This window comes from Lithobates pipiens, unplaced genomic scaffold, assembly GCF_037356315.1.
Source record: "Lithobates pipiens isolate NorthernLeopardFrog02 unplaced genomic scaffold, aLitPip1_a1.2 Scaffold_1, whole genome shotgun sequence".
Classification (NCBI taxonomy): domain Eukaryota; kingdom Metazoa; phylum Chordata; class Amphibia; order Anura; family Ranidae; genus Lithobates; species Lithobates pipiens.
In genome coordinates this window covers 65392814-65416421 of record NW_027507685.1, presented here as the reverse complement: position 1 = coordinate 65416421, position 23608 = coordinate 65392814, and the positions used below count along the sequence as shown (strand labels likewise).

Below are 23608 nucleotides of genomic sequence, written 5' to 3'. Positions count from 1 at the left end.
TCTACTTCGAAGTGCAGAACAGAAACTTCTGGTGAGCGGGAAATATTGGCACATGGAGATATACAGCCTTGATGTCGATAGAAGCCAAAAATTCCCCTCTTCGGGAGGATGGCTACAACCGACCAGATTGACTCCCTGCGAAAGTATTGGATGTTCAAGTGCCGATTTAGATCTCAGATCTAGAACAGGTCTCACTTCCCCATTTGGCTTTGGAACCATAAAGAGGTTTGAATAAAAACCTGTGCCTTGTTCTTCTAAGGAAACTTCTGAGTGCACTGATTTGGATAGTAGATGATCCATTGCTAGAAGGAGAGCCTTCTTCTCTGGATCCTTGGTAACATTTGATCTTAGAAACCGAGGAGATGGGAAAAACTCGGAAATCTAGTTTGTAACCTAGAGAAACGTCTGAAGCCAGCCATCTGTCTTGACATTGCTCCTGCCAGATCCTTGAGAATTGCAGGAGGCCCGCACCCCCTATATCCCTCCCGCCACCTGAGTGGGCAGGGGCACCCCTTCATAAGGAGGCTTTAGCACTGTGTTTTGTGAGCTTTTTGCCCCAAGACCTCTTCTAAACCTGGTGCTGCCCTTGGGGTTTTCCCCTTGAACTTGAGGCCATTGAGGCCTCAATGCCAATTTTGTTTGGGAGCCATGTTACATGACCGTGCAATTGTCAGTTAAAGCGACGCAGTGCTGAATCGCGAAAAAGGGCCTGGTCCTTTGGCTGCAAATTGGTCCAGGGCTCAAATGGTTAACGGACTGGGAAACACCCATTGGGGCAAGAACCTGCTGAACTTACTAAAGCTATATGGTTTTTAGAAAAGTTCCAACTTTTTATTTGCTGGATCCTTTAACATCATGAGCGCATTATCAACCGGACATGTGAGGTTCTTATTCACCGAGGTAAATCGCAGCATCAACTGTTGGAACACACCCCCCCCCCCCCCATTTCTTATCGAAGTACTCTTCCAAAGAGTACAGTTTGGAGAATCTTAGGTGGATAATATTGTTTATCCGGATGTTCCCATTCAGCATACATAAGCTTCCTTAGCCATGCATGAATTGCAATGGCATCCCCAGTCGGAGGAGGTTTTAATGATCCCAACTTAGAGTTGAACAAACAAACTTTAGTAAGAGAGTGCACAAGCAAGCCGTCTTGTGGTGTTACTCCTTCTATAGTAGGATCCTCAGAAGAGGATAAAACCAGTATCTTCCAAATCTTCTGGAAGATCTGCCTGATCCCCAGTGTCCTGAACCTCCAAAAGGAGGGGCTTGAGCACTAGATTGGGATCTGCTACTTTTAACCCCACTATGGAGGGATAAAATAGCATCAATCTTCTTTTCCAAATTGGCAATGGTAGAAGACAAAACCTCTTGTGTAACATACTCAGGGGCTGAAGCATCTTGTGCGACTGCAAGCAGTTTCCCCTGACGGCTCAATCTGACTGGCCTCAACACTCTAAGAGGATGACATTCTTTTGGAAAGGGTTTTAGTTTGTTGTGCCCCCTTAGACGAGTTTCCTGGTCCCTTTGCCACTCATAGCTTAAAGCACAAAGCAGAGGCACTACCAGCAAAAGAATGTAAACTTGCTAGGCTATCATACAGCACAATAGCTGCTATTAATCCCAGCTTCTTATAGTACAACGTGTCAAAGGGAAATGCATCTGTCAAACCTGATCCAGCCAACCTCTCTGCTGTCCCTCTACCGCCAGGCAGCAGCTTCACTCACAGTGCTTTAAAGACTTCCTGGACGTGTGGCCGGTGTCTGCCGCAGTTACCCATGCGCCGCACGCGCCCCCCACATACACAGAATACAGCCCCCCCCCTTTGTCAAAGTAGAGCATTTTCCCGCTCGAGCAGCATCTGCAGCATGGCAAGATGGTATCCTCCGCAGAGCGGCCACGATCTGCCTTTTAAAAAAATATATATTTTTTCACAAAAAAAGGAGGCCGATGTTTTGACATGTCCCCTGAAGAGGAATAAAGCCAATCTGGGGGCACAGGAAGAGACCAGACCCCCCCCCCCCCATTTCTTCCCAGAGGGTCTGCTCCGGCTGGAAGAGAGTGAAGGCTTCTGCTATTTCCAGTGTCATGACGGTGAGTGCTCAATACAGCCCCCAGTGGTGACACCACTATACATAGGAGAAATTCCTGAGAAAATCTCCCTTACCTTATCCTCGCAGCAGGGTTTTATCAGAGATAAAGACCCAATCTTCACCCTTCACGGTAGGCTCCGAGACATTTTAGGAAACCATCAACCGGGAAACTCAGGTTATCCCACAATCCTGGACCTGCAACGGCACCCTGTCAGTAAAACTTTATGGCCTCACTACCAAAAAGTACTAGATCCCAGGGCCCAGCTCTCTAAAGAGAAGCATTTGCAAGCAAAACCTAGTTTCTTCAGACATGAGGCCTGGGTATCATTCATTTAGCCCATGAAAAAGACATCACAACGGATCAGGTCAGCATAGCTAGCCCCAGCAAGGATTGCTACCAGTTGAGCTCAGCACATCTTTACTCGTGACCAACACCTTCGACACTGGCGAAAAAACTGAGGCCTCCCAGTAATGGGGGGGGGGGGGGAGTACACACTTTAAGGGGCGTGCCAGTGTCCAGCACCTGTCAGTCCGATATTACCCACATAGTAATTACTATGGCTCTGAAAAAATTCAAACACTTTAACAAGTGAATAGCAGATTGGTAAAGAGGTTGTACATGGATTCCTTAAAAATCAGCAGGGATGTAAACCCTGCACCCTTGGTAGTCACTAGTAGGGCAAGACCTTCCAGCTCCTGTGGATCTAATTCAGCCTTCTTCGCCTCCTCTCCTCAGATTTTGGGAGCAGAGGCTCCCTGCCTCCTCTTTTCCCCTCTGGTGGTAGCATCACTCCTGCACAAGAGGAGCTGGAGCATGCTGACCATGGGTGCATTATCACTGGATGTTAAGGACCCTGGTGAGTTCCAGCACCTTAACCACCCACTAATGTCCTTAACCAATGAATAGCCAGTTGAGGAGCCTGCACCCAATGGCATCCTTAACCAGCTAGTCATCAGTAAGCACCATAATACAATGCATTTAACACACTATGCACTGCAGTGTGAAAGCAGCTTAAATGCATGCAATACCTAGAAAATTTTGTGCATTTTATTGCAGGACAAAAAAAAGAGTAGTGTGAAGGGTTTAAAGCAGAGCTCCACCTAAAAGGGGAAGCTCCGCTTGTCTGCCTCCTCCCCCTCTGCTGCCACAATTGGCACCTTGTGGAGAGTGGGTACCTAGTTTTGACTGGTACACACTCACACTTTCAGCTCAGTTCTCTGTGGCAAACTGAGCAAGAAGTTCAGCTCCTCCTTTTGGGACATTTCACAGGTCCGAGGAAAACTACAGCCCATTTGCCGATTTCCCTTGGTTAAAGTGGAAGTAAACTCCCCTATCGTTTTCAGCCGAGGAAGCTGCCATCTTTGCCTCTGTTTAATCTTCAACTGCTATGGTGCTGCACATGTAATTCGTTATGACACCAGCCATTGGATGGTTTGATAGTTTGGCTGAGAGCACAGCCAATGTGCAGTTAGCATTCCCGGTATGCTTTTTAACTGTTTAAATCGATGGGTGCTGGTGCTGCCATCTTAAAGTGGAAGTAAACCCAATAGCGGATTGAAGAATCAGCTCGGGCTAGGATACCACTGGACAGTTAAGTGCTCTAATATTAAAGGGCAGCAGCTACATCATATGAGCCTGGAGCTCCTTTTAAGTTATAATCGTTCTTGATGCAAACGACATTAGAAAAAGTTTTTAGCAATACTAAAAAACGGTAGTGGAGAAAGTATACAATCACCAGACAAAAGGATTTTTTTGTTTTTGTTTTATTTACTAAGAAGAGGTCAAGCAGGATAATCAAAGGAGACGCTCCACAAAAACATCGTCTCTTCTACACATAGCAACTAATCAACTTCATATAACCACACAAATATTGTGCACCATCGTCATTTGTGATTTCATCTAAACCGATCCAACCGGTAGGAGAAAATTCTTTTGCAGTCCTTGAAGTGCTCTCTAAATATGGAACATTATAGATTTATGTATGTACACATTTACTTTTTTTGGACTTCATCAAGGACATTAAAAATTTGCAGATAAAAAAAAAATAAAAAGGAAAAAAAAAAAAAAAAAAAAAAAAAAAAGGAAAAAAAAGGTCAGTAGATCAAGTAACCAAAAACCCTACATTTATATATATTAAAAACTTTAGGACCAACTACATTACATATATCCATTTCTAACATATTTCACATAATCAGCTGATTTAAAGTGTATCAGCTTGCAAGTAACAGTGCAGCCATTTTGTGCATTGAGCTAATAATCAAACAATTAAGAAATGCCATAAGGTTTCCTGGGGTTCCTCTGCTCTGCAGTGGTTTGTGCAGTGTTCTATATACCGCAGGGTGAACAGAATTTGGTTGGCCCCGTTTGCAGAATTCATTGAATGAGAAGGATGTATTTATGCGGATACATTTAAAGATACCTGTGTAAAGGATGAATGGAGGAGACTATTGTAGCCCTCTTAAAAATGCTAGTTTTCTGGCTGTCACTGAATCAGGATCCTCAAGTACAAAGCCACTGACCAGGTACAAGAATGTAGATAAAAAAGTGCCTGATCTGCATGCAGGTACTGGTCCTTTGACTCAAACTACTGAAGACAGCCAGGAATCTAGTGGAATAAGGTCAGCAATGACATGCAGTACTTGTCTCGTCCTTTAAAAAAAAAAAACTGCATAAACAAGGACTCTGCAATAGTGTCTCTTCATTTAATCCTCTATTCCTGGTATTTCAGTGTTCTCTCTCTCCCCCCCCACCCCCTTCCGGTGTATACAGTATGTCTGTAGCCAGCACTACTAAGAAATGAAAACAGAAGGTAAGTGCAATTCCCCCGCTGTCTGATATTGGCTTCCAATGCTTTGTTCTGGGAAATGCAAGAGCAAAATGTATAGCAGATCTATAGGCTAAGAAAGTGGAAAATTGTATACTTACCTTTCCGTAACTTTCCTTTCCTGTCGCATCTTCATGGCAGCATACACTCTGGGTTGTGACACAACCTGATAGGACCACATAACTACAAGATGACGATACGGCCCCCGCCCGAGCATTCTCCGTATATATAAATCACCTCAAACGGGTGGGACATTGTATGCTGCCATGAAGATGCGACAGGAAAGGAAAATTACAGAAAGGCAAGTATACAATTTTCCAGTTTCCTGTCACATCATGGCAGCATACACTCTGGGGAATAACTTGCAGAATGGGTGGGAGTGCAAAAAAATTAATTTATTAACAAGGAACAGAAGAGTTGGCCTGAATAACGGCCCTTCCAAAATCTACTGTTGAAAGCCATGCAGAATCCACCTTATAATGTGATAAAGTGTTTCTGGAAGACCAGGTGGCTGCTTTACAGATAGTCTCCGCCAAGACCCTACAATACGCTGCCCAAGAAGTTGCCACTGCCCTGGTGGAATGTGCCTTTAAGCCCTCCGGAATCTGTTATTTACTCAGTAAATAAGCCTTCTTGATTGCTTTAACCAGCCATGAAGAGATGGTACGAGCTGATGCCGCTTGACCTTTCTTAGGGCCATATGGAAGAATCAAGAGGTTCTCCAATCTTCTGAATGGCTTGGTTACTGACCCCGAGAGGACTACAGCACCCAGCAGAACGCCCAACACAGATGGGGAATGAAGGAAACAGACAGGTACACAGGAACAGATAGAATGGAGACCACTGCATTATGACCAAGCCTGTTTAAGGCTTATATGTCAGAGTGCTCAATAGCATGTTGCAAAGCCTGTTTAAGGCTTATGATGACTAGGAGGCGACACCCGAGTCTATTTAAGACTCAACTGAAGATAGCCGAGGACAACTTGAAGCAGTTTTAAGCCTGTTTAAGGCTTTTCCCAAGGTCACAGAGTTTTGAAAAATATCCCTGAGATCACCAGAGTGGGGATCCTACCATTTAGCTTCGTTTAGAGGCTGTACCGGTAAGGACTTCCAACCAGGAGAGGCTAGAACCTGGCTGGGGCAAAGTGGTAAGGGGGTGGAGGTTAGCGTCACAACCCAGAGTGTATGCTGCCATGATGCGACAGGAAACAGGATGGAATGCAATGACTCATTTTATACAAGGAGCTCTGAATGTGATGCCAAAAAAAAAAAAAAAAAAAAAAAAAACACGTTACTTTGAAGGCCTTTGTGCTTAATAATCTGCCTTTTGTACACACCCCCACCCCATAGTCACATTGTATTACAATTACATGAAACGGTTTTCATTGTATACCTGGTTTTAGAAATCATTACTGGGTTTCTTTGCTTCTCTATGGAATGCAGACAAGTCATTGGTGATGGGAGGAGATAGCAAGATGCTGTACATGGCCTCCTGAAAATAGGAAGCTGTGCTAATATCCACATGTGATTCTAATCCTCCATGATTGAAAGAACTGAAATTCAATAAATAGGGGACAGCCAAGGATGATAGAGCTTGATAATAGAGTTCCTCCAGCCAGGAAATGAGGCAAGCTCTATATAATTTGCTGCAGCTTCTAATGCACACAACGAGAAGCTCACGGTGTGTAGTGCAGAGTCATTTATATAGGAGGGGGAGGAGTCTGTACAATTGTGCAAGGCTGAAATTCAACTTTAACCCATGAAAAATAGAAGAATGGGGTCTAGGAATGCAGCTACTGCAGTGGGATCTTTCAAAGGAACATGTAACTTTTACAATCAAAAAAATCTGGCAGCGGTTCCTTAAACACTTGCCGACCGCCGCACAACGATGTACGTCCTATTTTTGAAGAGGGATATCTCGGTAATGGCAGCAGCTGCTGCCACAACCGATATCCATCTCTTCAGGCGGCGGTTGGCTGTACGATAACGGTCTCCGTGGCGGATTCGCCGCAAGATCACCGCTATCGGCGGCGGGAGAGGTGCCACCCCCCCTCCTGCCGCTTACCGGAGCCGTCGGTAGTGGCGGAGGCGATCGGGTCCTCTTCCTAGCTGGGCATAGAGACAAGTGAGGCTAAGATGGCCCCCACTCGTCTCTATACCATAGGAGGGCGGAAGTGACGTCAAAACATCACTTCCGCCCATACCTCTTAAAGGTATATATTTTTTTAAATATCAGATTTTTATTTTTTATTTTTTTGCATTTTAGCCCAAATATGAGATCTGAGGACTTTTTGACCCCAGATCTCATATTTAAGAGGACCTGTCATGCTTTTTTCTATTACAAGGGATGTTTACATTCCTTCTAATAGGAATAAAAGTGATTTTTTTTTTTTTTTAAACAGTGTAAAAATAAATAAAATCAAATAAATAAGAAAAACATTTTTTTTTTAAAAAAACACCCCGTCACGACGATCTTGCGCACAGAAGCGAGCGCATATGAAAAACGGTGGTCAAACCACACATGTGAGGTATTGCTGCGATCGGTAGAGCGAGTGCAATAATTCTAGCCCTAGACCTCCTCTGACGCAAAAAATGCAACCTGTAGAATTTTTTAAATGTCGCTTATGGAGATTTGAGGCTAAAAGTTTGACGCCATTCCATGAGCAGGCGCAATTTTGAAGCGTGACATGTTGGGTATCAATTTACTTGGCGTACCATTATCTTTCACAATATAAAAAAAAAATTGGGCTAATTTTACTGTTGTCTTATTTTTTTATTCAAAAAAGTGAATTTTTTCCAAAAAAAGTGAGCTTGTAAGACCGCTGCACAAATACGGTGTGAAAAAAAATATTTCAATGACCGCCATTTTATTCTCTAGGGTGTTAGAAAAAAAATATATAAAATGTTTGGGGGTTCTAAGTAATTTTCTAGCAAAAAACACAGTTTTAAACATGAAAACACCAAGTCTGAAAAAGAGGCCTGGTCCTTAAGTGGTTAAGCTGGCCATGCACCACTCAAAATTTGAGCTGGGGGGAGTCCCTGTAATCACGACCTGGCTCAATAAACTGACTGATGGGATGCAGTCACTGTTCAGCCATCAAATCTTCAGATGCAGCCACTGTTCTGGTATGCAGCCAGCTGCCGATGCTGTCTGACTGCAATAGCTGTGGAGATTCCCCCACCCATGCTGTTTAGCATAGATGAGGGGACCAAGAGATTCTCTTGCTCAACCTGATGGGCTTAATGAGGAAAATCTTCCCTGTACAGCTAGCCTTTGGCATCATTCACATTATATCTAACTAGTCACTTTTAGGCTTCAAGCCCACCATTGTGGGATCATGAGTCATGGCACCAGGATTTAATAGAGAATGAGAGGTCCATAGGATCGATTTTAAAGACTGCAGCACTGACAGATGCCCACCCTCCCAGAAGCTGCTATACCTAGAGTAACACCACGCAAACACCCCAACTTCCTAGTGCAGGCACAGGGCACACTGAACCCCTTTGCTCAGAGCTTGGATTTGGCTATGCCTCCATGGGGAGAGATTACACCTACCTCTCCTGCGGCCTCCAGGGGGGGGAAGGATTACACCTACCTCTCCTGCACAAGTTTCAACAGAGCTCAGAACTATTGTTTCTACATACAAAATGGCTGCCTGCAACAGATACCACCACCTGGTACACTTTAAATCTAACAGTGCAAAAAATAAAAAGTCAGTGGAGACACAAATCTACATTTTTTTACCTAAAACCGACGGCTCGGTGTTCTAGTGCAAACAGATATTTGCTACGACAACACAAAACATTTCCGATTTCGGAGTTCAGTTCTGAAAAATGGAAAAAGGTAAACTAGATCAAAGACACAGGGTGCTTCTTCCAATATGGCAAGCAGGTGAAATTTTATTTTTTTATGCTTTGCTCTGAAACATCGAAGTCCAGCCCGCTGGACATATTAAGGGGGGGGGGGGGGAACTCATCTTTGGGGCGATTTAATAGCATCCTTCTTTCCAGGAGTCGTCATCCAGTGTATTTGACTTTGAGGACAGAGATCTAGAAGGGGAAAAAAAAAAAAAAAAAAGGTTTAATTATAGAAGCAATACATTAAGTAATTTGGGGTGCATTTACTAAAGGCAGATCGACTTTGCGAGTGCAGTTGCATTCATTTTCTCCATAGCTTAGTAAATGTGGTAAAGCTTCACTTTGCAAACAATACCCAATCAGGTGCAAGGAAAATAGAAAAACAGCAATTTTACATGTATATCATTGGGTGATAGAAAAATAAGTGCAACTGTACCTACAAAGTGCAGTCTATTTTGCCCTAAATCCACCCCCATTGTTTTCAGGCTGTGAAGCAGGCTGGTGTAATCTACTCTAGTTTCAGAATAAAGCAGGCGCTCTGCATTTCCCAGCCAATGTCTCAGAAAGCCCAAACAACCCTTGAAACATGGAACACACTGATATGCAAATGCAGACTTTGATCCCTAAAGTTGTTGGGGCCATCCCACACACCCAACTACAGGTTCCTGAGCCCGCTCCATACCCCACCACACACCCAACTACAGGTTCCTGAGCCCGCTCCATACCCCACCACACACCCAACTACAGGTTCCTGAGCCCGCTCCATACCCCACCACACACCCAACTATAGGTTCCTGAGCCCGCTCCATACCCCACAACACACCCAACTACAGGTTCCTGAGCCCGCTCCATACCCCACAACACACCCAACTACAGGTTCCTGAGCCCGCTCCATACCCCACCACACACCCAACTACAGGTTCCTGAGCCCGCTCCATACCCCACCACACACCCAACTACAGGTTCCTGAGCCCGCTCCATACCCCACAACACACCTAACTACAGGTTCCTGAGCCTGCTCCATAACCAAAAGTCAAGTCAGACTTTGTCTGATCAGCTGATTATTTAGCAAAGTTATATGCAAATATACACTTTACTGTAAGAGAGGACTTTGGCATACTCATTATGCCATCCATTCAGAGCACGTTGCACACACAAATAGATTTCTGATGTGACCGTGATCACGTCACATGATCATAAACACAGGGGGTGTGTCTAAAATCCTTTTAAGGGCCGGGAGCCACCAGCGCAAAAAGGTTAGCTTGCAATCGCATAGTCATGAAAATGTATACCTTTTTTCACACAAAGAGCTCTTTTGGTGAATATATATATATATATATATATATATATATATACACACACACTATAAAAAAAGACTGAGAACTGTGAAGAAAAATAAAAAAATAAGAAACACACCACACAGATTTCTGTAAGGTTTATGTAAAAGTTAAGAGTCTACAAACTATAGTGTGTGTGTGTGTGTGTGTGTGTGTGTGTGTGTGTGTGTGTGTGTGTGTGTGTATATATATATATATATATATATATATAAAAATACATTGTTATGGACAAAGATCTGGCATAAATACACCTGAGATTTCCAAGCCAGGTAATGAGCTGAACGCCAATGAAAGCAATCCAATTCCTTGGCCTTTAAATCACCTTCATTAAGTTTGTGAGTTGCATGGAAGCAGGACAACCAAGTGGGTGATGTTCAGACAGGTGGATATATTCCTACAGTGATTTGTGTCTCTGTAATAGGGGTCCACCATATCTTGTAAGAGGCCAACTTTTACCTTATGAAACATCACATCTTCAAATATGTGATCGTTTTGAAGCGGAACACAGACATCATGCAATGCTCAGTGATTGAGAGCAAAGGAGACATATGCAGGAGATTGCCTGAATGAGATTCCAAATACGCTGCATCTATTCACTATATGAACTTTGTATGTTACAAATAAGTCACAAAGGGCACTTATTATTCATAAGTTTACTGAACGTTCATTCATTTTGCACTTTGAGCACAGTTTTTATATTGTGGGTTATGCATCGGTCACTTTATTAATTTTCATTATACTGAAGCACATTTGCATCAAGTATTATCTTATGCACAACGATCACTTTATAAAGAATACATTGTCACATTTGATATGGTTTAACACAGAAAGTGGCGCTCCATATATATGAACGCAGAATCATACTTACCTAGGTGGATGCAGCATCAATTCAATGCTGCATCTGTCCCCTGTCAGATCCAACACTGAGAACTAAGCAAATACCGCCGATCCCTCGGTTCTCACAGCTCCCTGAGCAGAGTGCTGGTGACAGTCCCCGCTCTCTACTTGCCCTCCAGATTTTAGGCTGTGGCTGGCTCTTAAAACATTGGTGTTCATTACAGCAGTGGTCATCAAGCCTGTCCTCAGGGCCCACTAACAGGCCAGGTTTGCAAGATAACTGAAATACATCACAGGTGATCTCATTTGCTGCTCAGTGATTGCAGCATTCTAGTCTGCATGTCCTTAAGACAATACATAAAACCTGGCCTGTAAGTGGGCCCTGAGGACAGGGTTGATAACCACTGCATTACAGGCCAATCAGACACTCATTGGAAAGAACAGAAATGGTAATCAGGGGTTAGCTAGTGAAACATGCAAACATTATCCGGTTATCATTCATTCCAAATCCTGGGAAAATCCAGAGTTATTGGTTAGAGTCTACAGGTGCCCAGTATCAGAGGATGACCATTACTAGGTATAAAAAGGAATTTCCCAACATCTGCAAATCTCATTTTTGCTCCTCCACCATTACATTTATCTGTGGGTGCTGAAAATGACGGCCCTTCATAAGCTCAAGCCGATCTTACTCAGGGCCATTTGTCTGCCTGCCCCTAAGTGACAGCACCAGCAAATCACCAAACACTAACTTTGTCACATGATCCTCCGCGCTCGAAGCAAAAAACGTATTTTCTAGACCCCTAGAGGATGAGTAGAGCAGCAGATGAGTGCTATAAAACCAATTTGTTTCATCACCCTTCATGAGCATAAAGAACAAAAAAACAAAAAAACTTGCCTTTTAGATGGTTGCATCATCTTGCTTTTGGGAGTTGCGCACCCTGCAGAGGACGGAGCTTTTCCACCCGAGTGCTTCATTGTGGGTGGAAAGTTTCCCGATCTAGAAATAGCACCAGGTACAGCTTGAATTAAGCCAGGCGAAGATTGCATTTTACGAAGACCGCTTGTACTATTGTAACCAGAGGATTTAATTGGCTGCTTTGAGTTCAGGAGTGAACTTGTGCTTAGACCTGCTTTAACTGGCTGACGGAGAGCTGCTGGCTGGCCGGAGCTGTACCTCATTTTACCTGGTGGATTACCTAAAAAGGATTAACAAAATAGTTATTCATATTGCAGGCTTCTGACCACAGTGCATTTTTGTTCTTTCAATAAAAAGTTTTTTTTTTTATAGGAATATCCCACACAAAATCTTTCTACTGGCAGTGCCTGCACCATCAATCTCCGTAGACTCATATGGGGCAGGGTGGATGCGATTCAAATCAAGTCACTTTAACTAGTAAAAAGGCTTGATTTAAATCATCATTTTTAAAAGAGCAACTGTCATCTTTATCCCGCAGCGACTCCTCCTCTGACCCGCTGTTGACTCACTGACAGTCCCATTCACTTTAATGGAATGGACGGCTGGTGATTTGGCAGTGACACAAGGTGAGAGATGTGGCGGCAGCAGGTGAGTGGATGCCAGCTAACAAGCGCTGCCATGATGGATCTGGGTGATCAATGTACATTGCAAGGATTACAGGGGACTCGAAAAATTTGAATATCGTGCAAAAGTTAAATTTATTTTACTAATGCAACTTAAAAAAAAAAGGTGAAATATACGAGATAGACTAATTACATGCAAAGCAAGATAGTTTAAAACACGATTTTTCATAATCGTGAGGATTATGGCTTACAGCTCATGAAAACCCCAATGTCAGAAAATTAAAATAGTGTGAAAAGGTGCAATATTCTAGGCTCAAAGTGTCCCACTCTGATCAGCTAATTAAGCCATACCACCTGCAAAGGGTTCCTGAGCCTTTAAATGGTTGTTCAGTAGGAATCACAATCATGGGAAAGACTGCTGACCTGACAGTTGTGCAGAAAACCATAATTGACACCCTACACAAGGAGGGAAAGCCTCAAAGGGTAATTGCAAAATAAGTTGGATGTTCCCAAAGTGCTGTATGAAAGCACATCAATAGGAAGTCAATTGGAAGGGAAAGTGTGTAAGAAAAAGGCGCACAAGCAGCAGGGATGACCACAGCCTGGAGAGGATTGTCAGGAAAAGGCCTTTCACAAGGAGTGGACTGCGGCTGGAGTCAGGGCATCAAGAGCCACCACACACAGACGGATCCTGGACATGGGCTTCAAATGTTGTATTCCTCTTGTAAAGCCATACCTGAATAATAAACAACGTCAGAAGCACCTTACAGGCAGATAGCTTCCATGCCACACTGCATTGAGGCAGTAATTGCTGCAAACCAAGTACATATGCATGCTTATACTTTTCAGGAGGTCCGATACCTTTCTATGTACAATCCTTTTATTGATTGCAAGTAATATGAAAATTTTCTGAGATTGTGGATTTGGGGTTTTCAGGAGCTGTAATCCATAATCACCAATTATGACAAATCACACCTTGAACCATCTTGCTTTGCATATAATGAGTATCTCATATATTAGTTTCACCTTTTAAGTTGCATTAGTGAAATAAATGAACTTTTGCACAATATTCAAATTTTTCCCCGAGTATCACCTGTATAACAACCTTAGCTGCAGACTCCTACCTTTTGTTATTCAGCGAGACTGGAGGTAGCGTTTATCTGCCTGTATAGGCCAACATCCCTAAAGGTAAGTGAAAACAAAAGTTTCCCCCTAAAAGTGGAACTTTAAAGGCATAAGTGTCAGAAAATTAGTTCTAAAATATCATTTAAAATTGTATCAAAAATTATAAAAAAACAGTACTAGGTTTAACAGATACAGGTTAATAACCCCATTAGGAGTGGCAAAAAGGCATATAGAAGATTGCATAGACAGTTCCATCATGTTTCAGAGTAATCTTGACTCCCATCAGGGATAGTCCTCTCTTTTTGCAATCAGTGTACTTGTATTCTATAACATAGATTTTACAGAAAATAGCCGTTTCTAGGGCAAGGAGTGATGCAATACTCAATGCCGTGAACCCAAAGCTCAACATCAGTTGGTAATTAAAAACAAAAAGATGATAGAAAATGGCCATCAAGATGGAGGAGACACAATATGGGCAGCCAACCAGTATTGGATGTTAGACTGGAATCAAAGGATAGAGTAAAAGATCTCTGAAGGCCAGGTGGGGCTGTGCACACCGAGACCAAATGGCATCCCTAGGAAGTAGGTAAAAAAATAAAAAATTTATAATATATATATATATATATATATATATATATATATATATATATATATATAATAAAAAGCAAAAAAAAAAAAAATGGTGCGATTGTGCATCACACCATATGCATACATACCTGGGTTGCAGTAAGTAGCTGCAATACAGTGCCCAGCTATGTGTTTTTATAGACCTCTAAATAGTGGTTTTGGGGCCTACAGCAGATCCCTAGTGAATAAAGAGTCTAGTATAAGTAAATGATTCAAATCTCCAAAATAGCAATAATGGTGGATGCTACTGTATAGTGTATACATCAGCCCACCTGAAGTCTCAATTCACAATGTAATAACAGATATTTTAAAAGGTGTATCAAAGACTGATGAATTCCCAATCAGACAGAGGCAATCTGCCTCTGTCTAAAAAACAAAGTTACAGGATACCAAGTCTCAATATCAATTGTAGGTTTGCAAACATTGCCACATGTATATAGCATTGATAACACTGAGAATCATAGCTCAAGAACACAAGAACTTACCCGAGTTAGTCTATTGCAACATTCACCTGCAAATATATATCGGTGCCGATGTCCGCTGATGTGAACAACATCACATCCGCAATTATATGGCCACTTGGAGAGTGGACAAAGTAAGTGACGCCCCACCTGGTCTTCAGAGATGTTTTACTCTATCCTTTGATTCCAATCCAACATCTATATGGGTTGGCCGCCCATGTGTGTCTCCTCCATGATGATGGCCATTTCCTAGCATCTCTTGTTTTTAATTACCGACGGATGTTGACCTTTGGGTTCACAGCATTGTGAGTATTGCATCATTCCTTGCTATACAATTAACTATTTTCTGTGTAAACACTCTGTAAAATGTATCTTCTACTTTATAGAATACAAGTACACCCCCGTATCCAAAAAGAAAGGTACTATTGCCAATGGAGTAAAGATTACTCTGAAACATGTTGGAATGGTCTAAGCAATCTTCTATACGACATCTTTATATGCCTTTTGCCACTCCTAATGTGGTTAATAACCTGTATCTGTTAAACCCAGTACTGTTTTATATTGGCTACACAAACACACACACACGTATTTTATATTTTTGATACAATTAAAATTATATTTTAGAAATACTTCTTTTGTGACTCATGCCTTTTAGGGGGAACTTACCTTTTTGTTATTCTGAAGAAATCCCTTGGTGTTTATGTGGGAAAATTAGTTTTATGGCAGTGGTTTCATAATTCTCAGCTGCTGCACCTGCAGAGCAATGATGAGAAATCTGCAGGGCCGGCATCCCTTTAGACTTGTTCCTATTGGAAGTATCTCACCAAAAGTAACATTTTTATTCCAGGGGATGCTTGAAATCCGACTTGTATCTTAGTGCAGACGTCTGGGAAAATTGATGAGCCAATCACATACACACATTGTGTCTACAGAACACCTCCAGGTAGCCATACTGCAGTTTCAGAAAATTACAGAGCTGCAGATTGAAAAGGAAGGGTCATGCTTAATAACATTCAATTACAATATGAATTGTGTCACAATTGTATATGCTATATTTTTTCTTTATTTGGGCCAGTTTGGTGTAAAGAGGTGCTTGTGGATCTTGTTGAGCACACAAGGTAGAATTCGCACTGGGGGGGAGGGAGGGGAGAAAGGCATAGATTATCCTGAAATGATCAGAGGATTATTAAGGCATCAGATGCCAGAGCTAAAGGGTTCTTGGTCCTGGCCACACAAAATTAGCATGTATTCTGGCCTCAAGAGTCAACATCTGGGTTTCCCCAATATTTGGCATATTAAGTGGATGTCTAGGTGAAGGGTACATTCCCAGTTGCTCACTCCATTGCTCTGAACTACAGAATATTTATGGGGGATTTTGATTTTCATCATGTTGCCTGGACCACGAGGGACTGGAAACACTCCTCAGTCTGGAATACTAGTATCCATTATCACTTTCCAGTAAGAAGGAAGGAAAAACCTTCAAAAAGACTGTTTGTGAACTCACTGCAAAGTATATTCCCATGGGCAATAAGTTTCAAAAGGCTTAAAATAAGTTTTTTTTTTTTTTTTTTTTTTAAAGCTAGAAACTAAGAAAAGCGCTTTTAAAAAATATAAAAATGAACGAACACTAGTGTCATTTAAAATGTTACAAAGCATATAATAGAATATGTAAAAAGGAAATCAAGGATGCAAAAATTCAAAACGAAAGACAGATCGCAAAAGATAGGACAAACCCCCAAAAATTCTTCAAATATAATAGTAAAAAAGGTCAAGTCTGAGCATGTAGGCCCTTTACAAAATAATCTAGAGTGGGTGACTGGGGATAAAGAGAAGGGTAATTTATTAAATACTTTCTTCAGCTCTGTATACAAAGGAGCATCGGGGTGCTCATGTCCATAATGGGGGTGGTAGTGACACAGCCCCAAATCCACAATGGCTCAAAAGTGATATGATCCAGAAATATTTAGACAGAATAAAGGTGGATAAAGCACCTGGACCTGATGGCATCCACCCACAAATCCTAAAAGAATTGAGCTCTGTAATTTCAAAGCCATTGTATCTAATTTTTAAGGACTCATTAATGACAGGAATAGTACCACTGGTTTGGCGCAGGGCCAATGTGGTGCCTATATTTAAAAAGGGAACAAAGTCTTTACCAAGTAACTATAGACCTGTTAGTTTAACTTCTATAGTTGGGAAGATACTGGAGAGATTAATAAAAGACCACATCGACAAGTTCTTGCAGGAAAAAAATATTTTAAGCAGCAGGCAGCATGGATTCATGAAAGACAGAAGTTGTCAGAACAACCCGATTTCTTTTTATGAGGAGGTAAGTAAAACCTTGAACGGAGGGGGTGGATGTGGTATACTTTGATTTTGCAAAAGCGCTCGATAGTTCCGCACACACGGCTCATGTGTAAGGTAAAGTCTACAGGTTTGGAAATATCAGTTTGTAAATGGATAGAAAACTGGCCAAAAAGACAGAATTCAGAGAGTAGTGGTTAATGATTCTTACTCTGAATGGTCTAAGGTTATCAGTGGTGTACCCCAAGGTTCAGTGCTGGGACCCTTACTTTTTAATATCTTTATAAATGATATTGGGTCTGGGATCAAAAGTAACATTTCCGTCTTTGCAGATGACACCAAGATATGCAGTGGAATAACGTCCTCACAGGATGTCTACAATTTACAAGCCGACCTCAATGCTCTGTCTAATTGGGCGACTATGTGGCAGATGAGGTTTAATGTTGAGAAATGTAAAGTTATGCACTTGGGGGCTAAGAATATGCATGCATCATACATTCTAGGGGGGAGTACAACTGGGGGAATCCATAGTGGAGAAGGATCTGGGGGTTTTGGGAGATCATAAGCACAATAACATGTAATGCCAAGCTGCGGTTTCCGAAACGAGTGAAGTCCTTTCTTGTATTAAGAGCGAGAGAGATCATTTGCCCCTGTTCAAATCATTAGTAAGACCTCATCTGGAATATGCCGTTCAGTTTTGGGCACCAGTTCTCAAAAGAGGTGATTGGGGAACTGGATAAAGTGCAAAAAAAAGGACAACCAAACTGATAAGAGGCATGGAGGAGCTCAGCTATGAGGAAAGATTAGAGGAACTGAATTTATTCACTCTTGATAAGAGGAGATTAAGGGGGGATATGATCAACATGTACAAATATATAAAGGGTCCATATAGTGAACTTGGTGTTGAGTTATTCACTTTACAGTCAACAAAGGACAAGGGGTCACTCTTTACGTCTAGAGGAAAAAGAGATTTCATCTCCAAATACGGACAGGTTTCTTCACAGTAAGAGCTGTGAAAATGTGGAATAGACTCCCTGCCGAGGTGGTTCTGGCAAGCTCAGTAGATTGCTTTAAAAAAAGGCCTGGATTATTTCCTAAATGTACATAATATAACTGGGTACTAACATTTATAGGTAAAGTTGATCCGGGGAAAATCCGATTGCCTCAGGGGATCAGGAAGGATTTTTTTTTCCCCTGCTTTAGCAAATTGGATCATGCTTTGCTGGGGTTTTTCGCCTTCCTCTGGATCAACTGTGAGTATAGAACCGGGTATATGGGATGGTAGGATATTGGGTTTTTTGTGGTTGAACTGGATGGACTTGTGTCTTTTCTTCAACCTATATAACCTATTAACCACTTCCCACCTGGCCAATGCACATATTACGGCCAGGTGGGAGCCGTCTACTTCTGATAGGATGTTCAGGAACATCCTTCAGAAGGAGCGGGATCATGCGTGCCCGCGCAGCAGCGCGATCCCGATGTGCTTGTGTCACCCGGACACGGCGCATCTCAGATCGGCAGGGGGGGGTTCTGTGATTGGCCCTCCTGATCACATGACGGCTGTGTCCAATAACGGCCGTCATGTGATGTAAACAGCCGGTTGCTAGGCGATCGGCTCCTCCTCACACAGAAGTCATCGCTGAGGAGAGGTGAGCAGAGCAGATCGTTGCAGCTGGCTGATGATCAGTGAGTATGAGCTGTTTTTTACAGCTTTTTACTCACTGATCATCAGTCTAGTGTAAACACACAACACACCACACAGTATAAACACAATGTCCCCACATATGTCCCCAAAACACACATGTCCCTCACATATGTCCCACTAAAATCACATGTCCCAATGATTATCTGCACACATATGTACATGATCATTTGCGTACATATGTCCGTGATCACACAAACCAATTATTATACACTTAACGGAATTTTTTTTTACCAAAAACATGTAGCAGAATAAATTTTGGCTTAAATTTATGACAAAATTTGATTTTATTGGATTTCTTTTAAAATAGAAAAAAGAAAAATATTGTTTTTCCAAATTTCCGCTTTTTTTGCACTTATATCGCAAAAAATAAAAAAAACAGAGTCGTGAATAAATAACACCAAAATAAAGCTCTATTTGTGAGAACAAAATGCTAAAAATTTCATTTGGGTACAGTGTAGCATGAGCGCGCAATTGTCACTGAAAGCGCTAGAGCGATGAAAGCTGAAAATTGGTCTGGGAAGGAAGGGGGCGAAAGTGCCCTGTATTGAAGTGGTTATGGTTGGGTTGGAGATCCACCAATTTAGGGAATTTCTTGCTTGGCGCGATAGGAGCATGGGTAGGTAAAGAGAAGCATGCCTGTTCAAGGTTGACAATATTCCGCCCTGAAGAGGTCACAAAAAAAAAATTTAATAAAAAAAAAGAAAAATGGGGCAAATGGTACAGCCTCAAAAAGGATTACATGAGGCCTTTTTTAGGGATGTGTCCAAGACCAGATCCAGGTATTCAAGGTGAAGGTGAAAACTTAGAACATCTGAATTGTCCTTTGGACATTTACATCTGGAAAGGAGGAGACGCAACCTTCAGTTAGTCTAGATGTGATATCTTCAGTTATTACAGCGAGAGGCTTTAGACTAAGAACGAACAACAAACTAAAGGAACAGACTTTAGTTAACTCCTTTTCCACAGATTGTGTTCAGCAAAGATTTTGGCGTGCTAATACCGCGTTACATAATAATTGCAACGATTGTCATTTTATTCCCTAGGGTCTCTGCCAAAGAAAAGAAAAAAAAAAAAAAAAAGTATGTTCACGGTAAGTTAGTTTAAGCTTAAAGCGGTTCTGCACTCATAATACATTTGCCCATTCTGTTGCCTCTAGACCGTACATTTGATAATGCCACGTTTTTTTTTTTTATTAATCTACCTTTTGTAATTCGTAGTTTTTTTTATTTTCCTCCCCTGCGGCGATGGGCGGTCTCTTGCGGGGATCAGCATCATTTCCTGCTGAAGCCCGCACTGTCTCCTGGGATCTCGTCCAAGTAATCCCAGGAGACATTGCGGCTAATGCACCCGGAATCTCGCGAGATTTCGGCTAATACACCCTAAATCTCGCGTGATTTCGGCTATTACAGCCGAAATCTCGCGAGATTTCTCACGTGCCAGAAAAAGTCAGTTTTAGCTGAAAGCACAATAAATGCTCACAATTGCTGAGCAAAGAAATAGTACAGGGCTGTCGCATTTCAAGGTCAAACTGAGGAAAAGGGATTGCCCTTAAAACCACGCAGGTGCATAGCACTAATGTGTTCTATCAAAGTGTTACTAGACAGATTTGACAGTTGTCAGCTGCATCCAGTTTATTAAAGTGGTTCTGCACCTAAAAAAAAAAAAAAATTATATTAAAAGCCAGCAGCTACTAATATTGCAGCTGCTGACTTAATAAAATCACACTTACCTGTCCCAGGGTCCAGCGATGTCAGCGGCAGATGACGAGCGATCGCTCGTCTCGCTGCTGCCACCGCCATCCTCTGTCAGGGAATCGGGAAGTGAAGCATGACGGCTTCACTGCCTGGTTCCCTACTGCGCATGCGCGAGTCGCGCTGTGCGTCTCTTCAGATCCCCCGCCGTGTCCTGGGAACTGTGTGTTTCCCAGAACACAACGGGGGGGGGGGGGGGGTCTGCCCGGAAGTGGGTGCAGATACCTGGATTATCCAGGTAACTGCACCCCCCTCCTCCCTGAAAGGTGCCGATTGTGGCACCGGAGGGGGGGAGGGATCAGATTAGCGGAACTTCCCCTTTAGGGTGAAGAACCGCTTTAAGGAATGCTCTACTTAGATGTGAGCGGTTATAAGTTTTGTTAGCCAAGTACTCTTGTGAGCATAAAACTATTTTTATTATATTTATTCTGAATAATAGATAGAAGACTGGAGCAGTTTGTTTTATAGTCACCCAATGGATATCTACGCACTGACTAGGATATGCAATGACATAAAATGCACACATATCATAACTAATACAGAAAAAAAAAAAAAAAAAATACAGAAAAAAACCCAATATCATACCATCCCATATACCCGGTTTAACTTTTTTTTTTTTTTTTTTTTTATATAAAAAACACATTTAATTATTAGGCAGAGTTTAGCTTTGAATGGACATACTAGCTGAGGGTTGCTGAATCCTGCTCAATCGGCTGCTGGGCCCCTGAAGATCAGACTCCAAGCTCCGGCTGCTTCTCACTGCCTCCAGTGAACGTAAACTTGTTTTTGCAAGATTGGGCATACTGTGCCGCAAGTCATCTATAATGAAAATTAAAAAAACATTTTTTTTTTTTTGTTGTAAAGAAAACACCCCAATACACGACAAACCCACAATACAAACCTTCACAACTTGGGTATTTCATCCGATCCTGCCCGGGATTTTGCATAGATCTGCGGGGAGGTCGAATGCGGGTAGCGCTGCTTCGACTGCTGTCCCCGACTGTGGAGGGCGATTGGCATCGAGGTGAACTGAGAGGTGATGGGGAATAGCGGTGCGAACTGCGGTAAGACAAAGAACAGTCGTAGTCATCCTCATCCTCCAGGCTGTATGTGTCAAATTCCTGATCGCTAAATGTTCCTCTTCTCAGAGAGTGGAGGGAGGCGCTGGAACTGCGCCTGGAAACAGACGCTGAGCTAGAGGCGTAGTCCTGCCGGAGACCTGAAAAATGTAGAAGTTTAAGTATCACCAAATAGTCCAACAAACTAATAAATCCACAAACATGATGGCGAGGCTGAACAATTTTAAGATCTTCAGCAGCCTGCTAAATTGCAAGTGTTCCTGTAACAAATTAAATTTATTAACATTTGGTAGATGCACAAGAATTCTAGTGTACGCCCATCCAAAACAGGTTTCTTAGTTTTGGATTGGGTTAGAAGCCCTGTTAGATTTTTACTGTTATCTTGGGCACCACAAGAGATTTTCCTTCATTGTTTGGTTCTCTGTTCTGCGGTTACACAAAGCAGAGTAAATCTGATGAAGCCCCAGCTAATCCTCTTCCAATCCAAAACCTAGAGAGACCATAATGTCATGACACAGAACAGTAAAGCCCAACACCATCCTAAACTTTAACCCGTCATTTTACCCTTTCCACTAGAAATTTGTTTCTGTGCAGCTACCATTGGGGGAACGCCAAGATAAGCAAATATTGTTTATAGTTCCGTAGCCCCATGTAGCCTTAAAGTGATTGTAAAGTCTCTTTTTTTTCCTATAAAAACAACAAACATGTTATGTTATACCTACCTGCTCTGTTGCAGTGGATTTGCCTGGATCCTTCTCTTTTGGGGTCCCCCTTCTGTGCTCCTGGCTTCTCCCTCCTGTCGAGTTTCCCCACAGCAATCAGCTTGCCATGGGAGGACCAGAGCCAAGTCACAGCTCCCTGTGTCCAGACACGGAGCCCCAGCCCGCCCTCTCTCTCCCGATTGGATAGCCAACCTTGACAGCAGCGTCAGCCAACCAGCAGGGAGAATCTCGGACGACTGAGACACACTTCTGGACATCACTGGACAGAGAAGGACCTCAAGTATTAGGGGAGGCTGCTGCACACAGAAGGCTTTTATCTTAAGGCATAGAATGCTCCCACTGCTATCAATCTATCCAACCAGGACCAGAAACAGCGGCTGGAGTTGGTGTGCTGGTCCCCATGACTGGAAAGACCGGTTCACCTTAATCCATGGAATGTATAAAAAAAAAAAAAAAAAAAAAACACAACAAACCACCTTCTGACTTTACAATCCCTTTAAATCTTAAAGACCAGTTGGTGCTGCTCTCTATCCTCACAAGGTGACTGGTCTTGTATTCCCCCCATTCTGTAGCTTTCTCCATAGTGGATGGGTATTCTGGATCCTTCCCATAGCACTGCTCTGTGTACAAGCCATGTACAGCACAGTGATGTCACCACTACTTTTAGAATTTTATATATCCAATTCAGATGACACCTACCTATTTCAATGATGTTGGGTGGATGGACCCTTTAAAGCAAACCTGTACATAAAAAGCCTCAAACTACCACCAATAGCAAGTGGTTTCAGACACCTGAACAGGTTTCATTTATTAAGCATCCCAGAAACCTGGGGTATATGGACATCCATATTGGCTGAGCTGCTTAAAGCCCAACTGAAGCTTCTTTTGTGCACAAGAGCAGTGGACCAATTCTCCAGAATGTTGCTAGTATGTGGTATTCTTATGCCATGTACACACGATCGAATTGTCTGGCGGACTTGGTCAGGCAAACAATCCGCCGGACTTTATAACGAATGTACTTGGCCACACACGGACACTCCGAAAGTCCGGTGATTTCTAACGCGATGACGTACAGCGGGACTAGAAAAAGGAAGTACAATAGCCACTAGCTTCCTTCTCGTACTTGCTTCAGAACATGAGTCATTCTTAGTCCACCGGACTAGCACACTGACGAACGGATTGTCCGCTGAAAGCCAAGTCCGGCACACAAATTTTGAGTCAAAACTACTTTAAGTCTGCCGGACTTTTACGATGAAAAAGTCAGCTGGAGCCCACACACGATCGAATTGTCCGGCATACTGTGGTTAGTCCGCCAGACAAATTCGATCGTGTGTACGCAGCATAA

The 23608-nt window shown here is 42.5% G+C and overlaps 1 protein-coding gene across 3 annotated transcripts in view; it reads right to left on the bottom strand.

The window, feature by feature from the left end:
* Positions 1-3839: 3839 nt before the first annotated feature.
* The window catches only part of LOC143926771 (SLAIN motif-containing protein-like), a 55540-nt gene continuing 35771 nt past the window's right edge, over positions 3840-23608 (bottom strand). For 2 of the 3 annotated variants that reach the window (XM_077450971.1, XM_077450844.1), the window contains 5 exons: positions 21364-21681; positions 21144-21281; positions 11846-12146; positions 8664-8968; positions 3840-4099 (listed from right to left, as the gene is read on the bottom strand). In XM_077450971.1, the coding sequence (XP_077307097.1) occupies positions 8908-8968; positions 11846-12146; positions 21144-21281; positions 21364-21681 (818 nt within the window). In that variant the 3' untranslated portion in view covers positions 3840-4099; positions 8664-8907. The remainder of the gene's footprint in view (positions 4100-8663; positions 8969-11845; positions 12147-21143; positions 21282-21363; positions 21682-23608) is intronic. The other variant, XM_077450908.1, reaches the window with a different exon arrangement.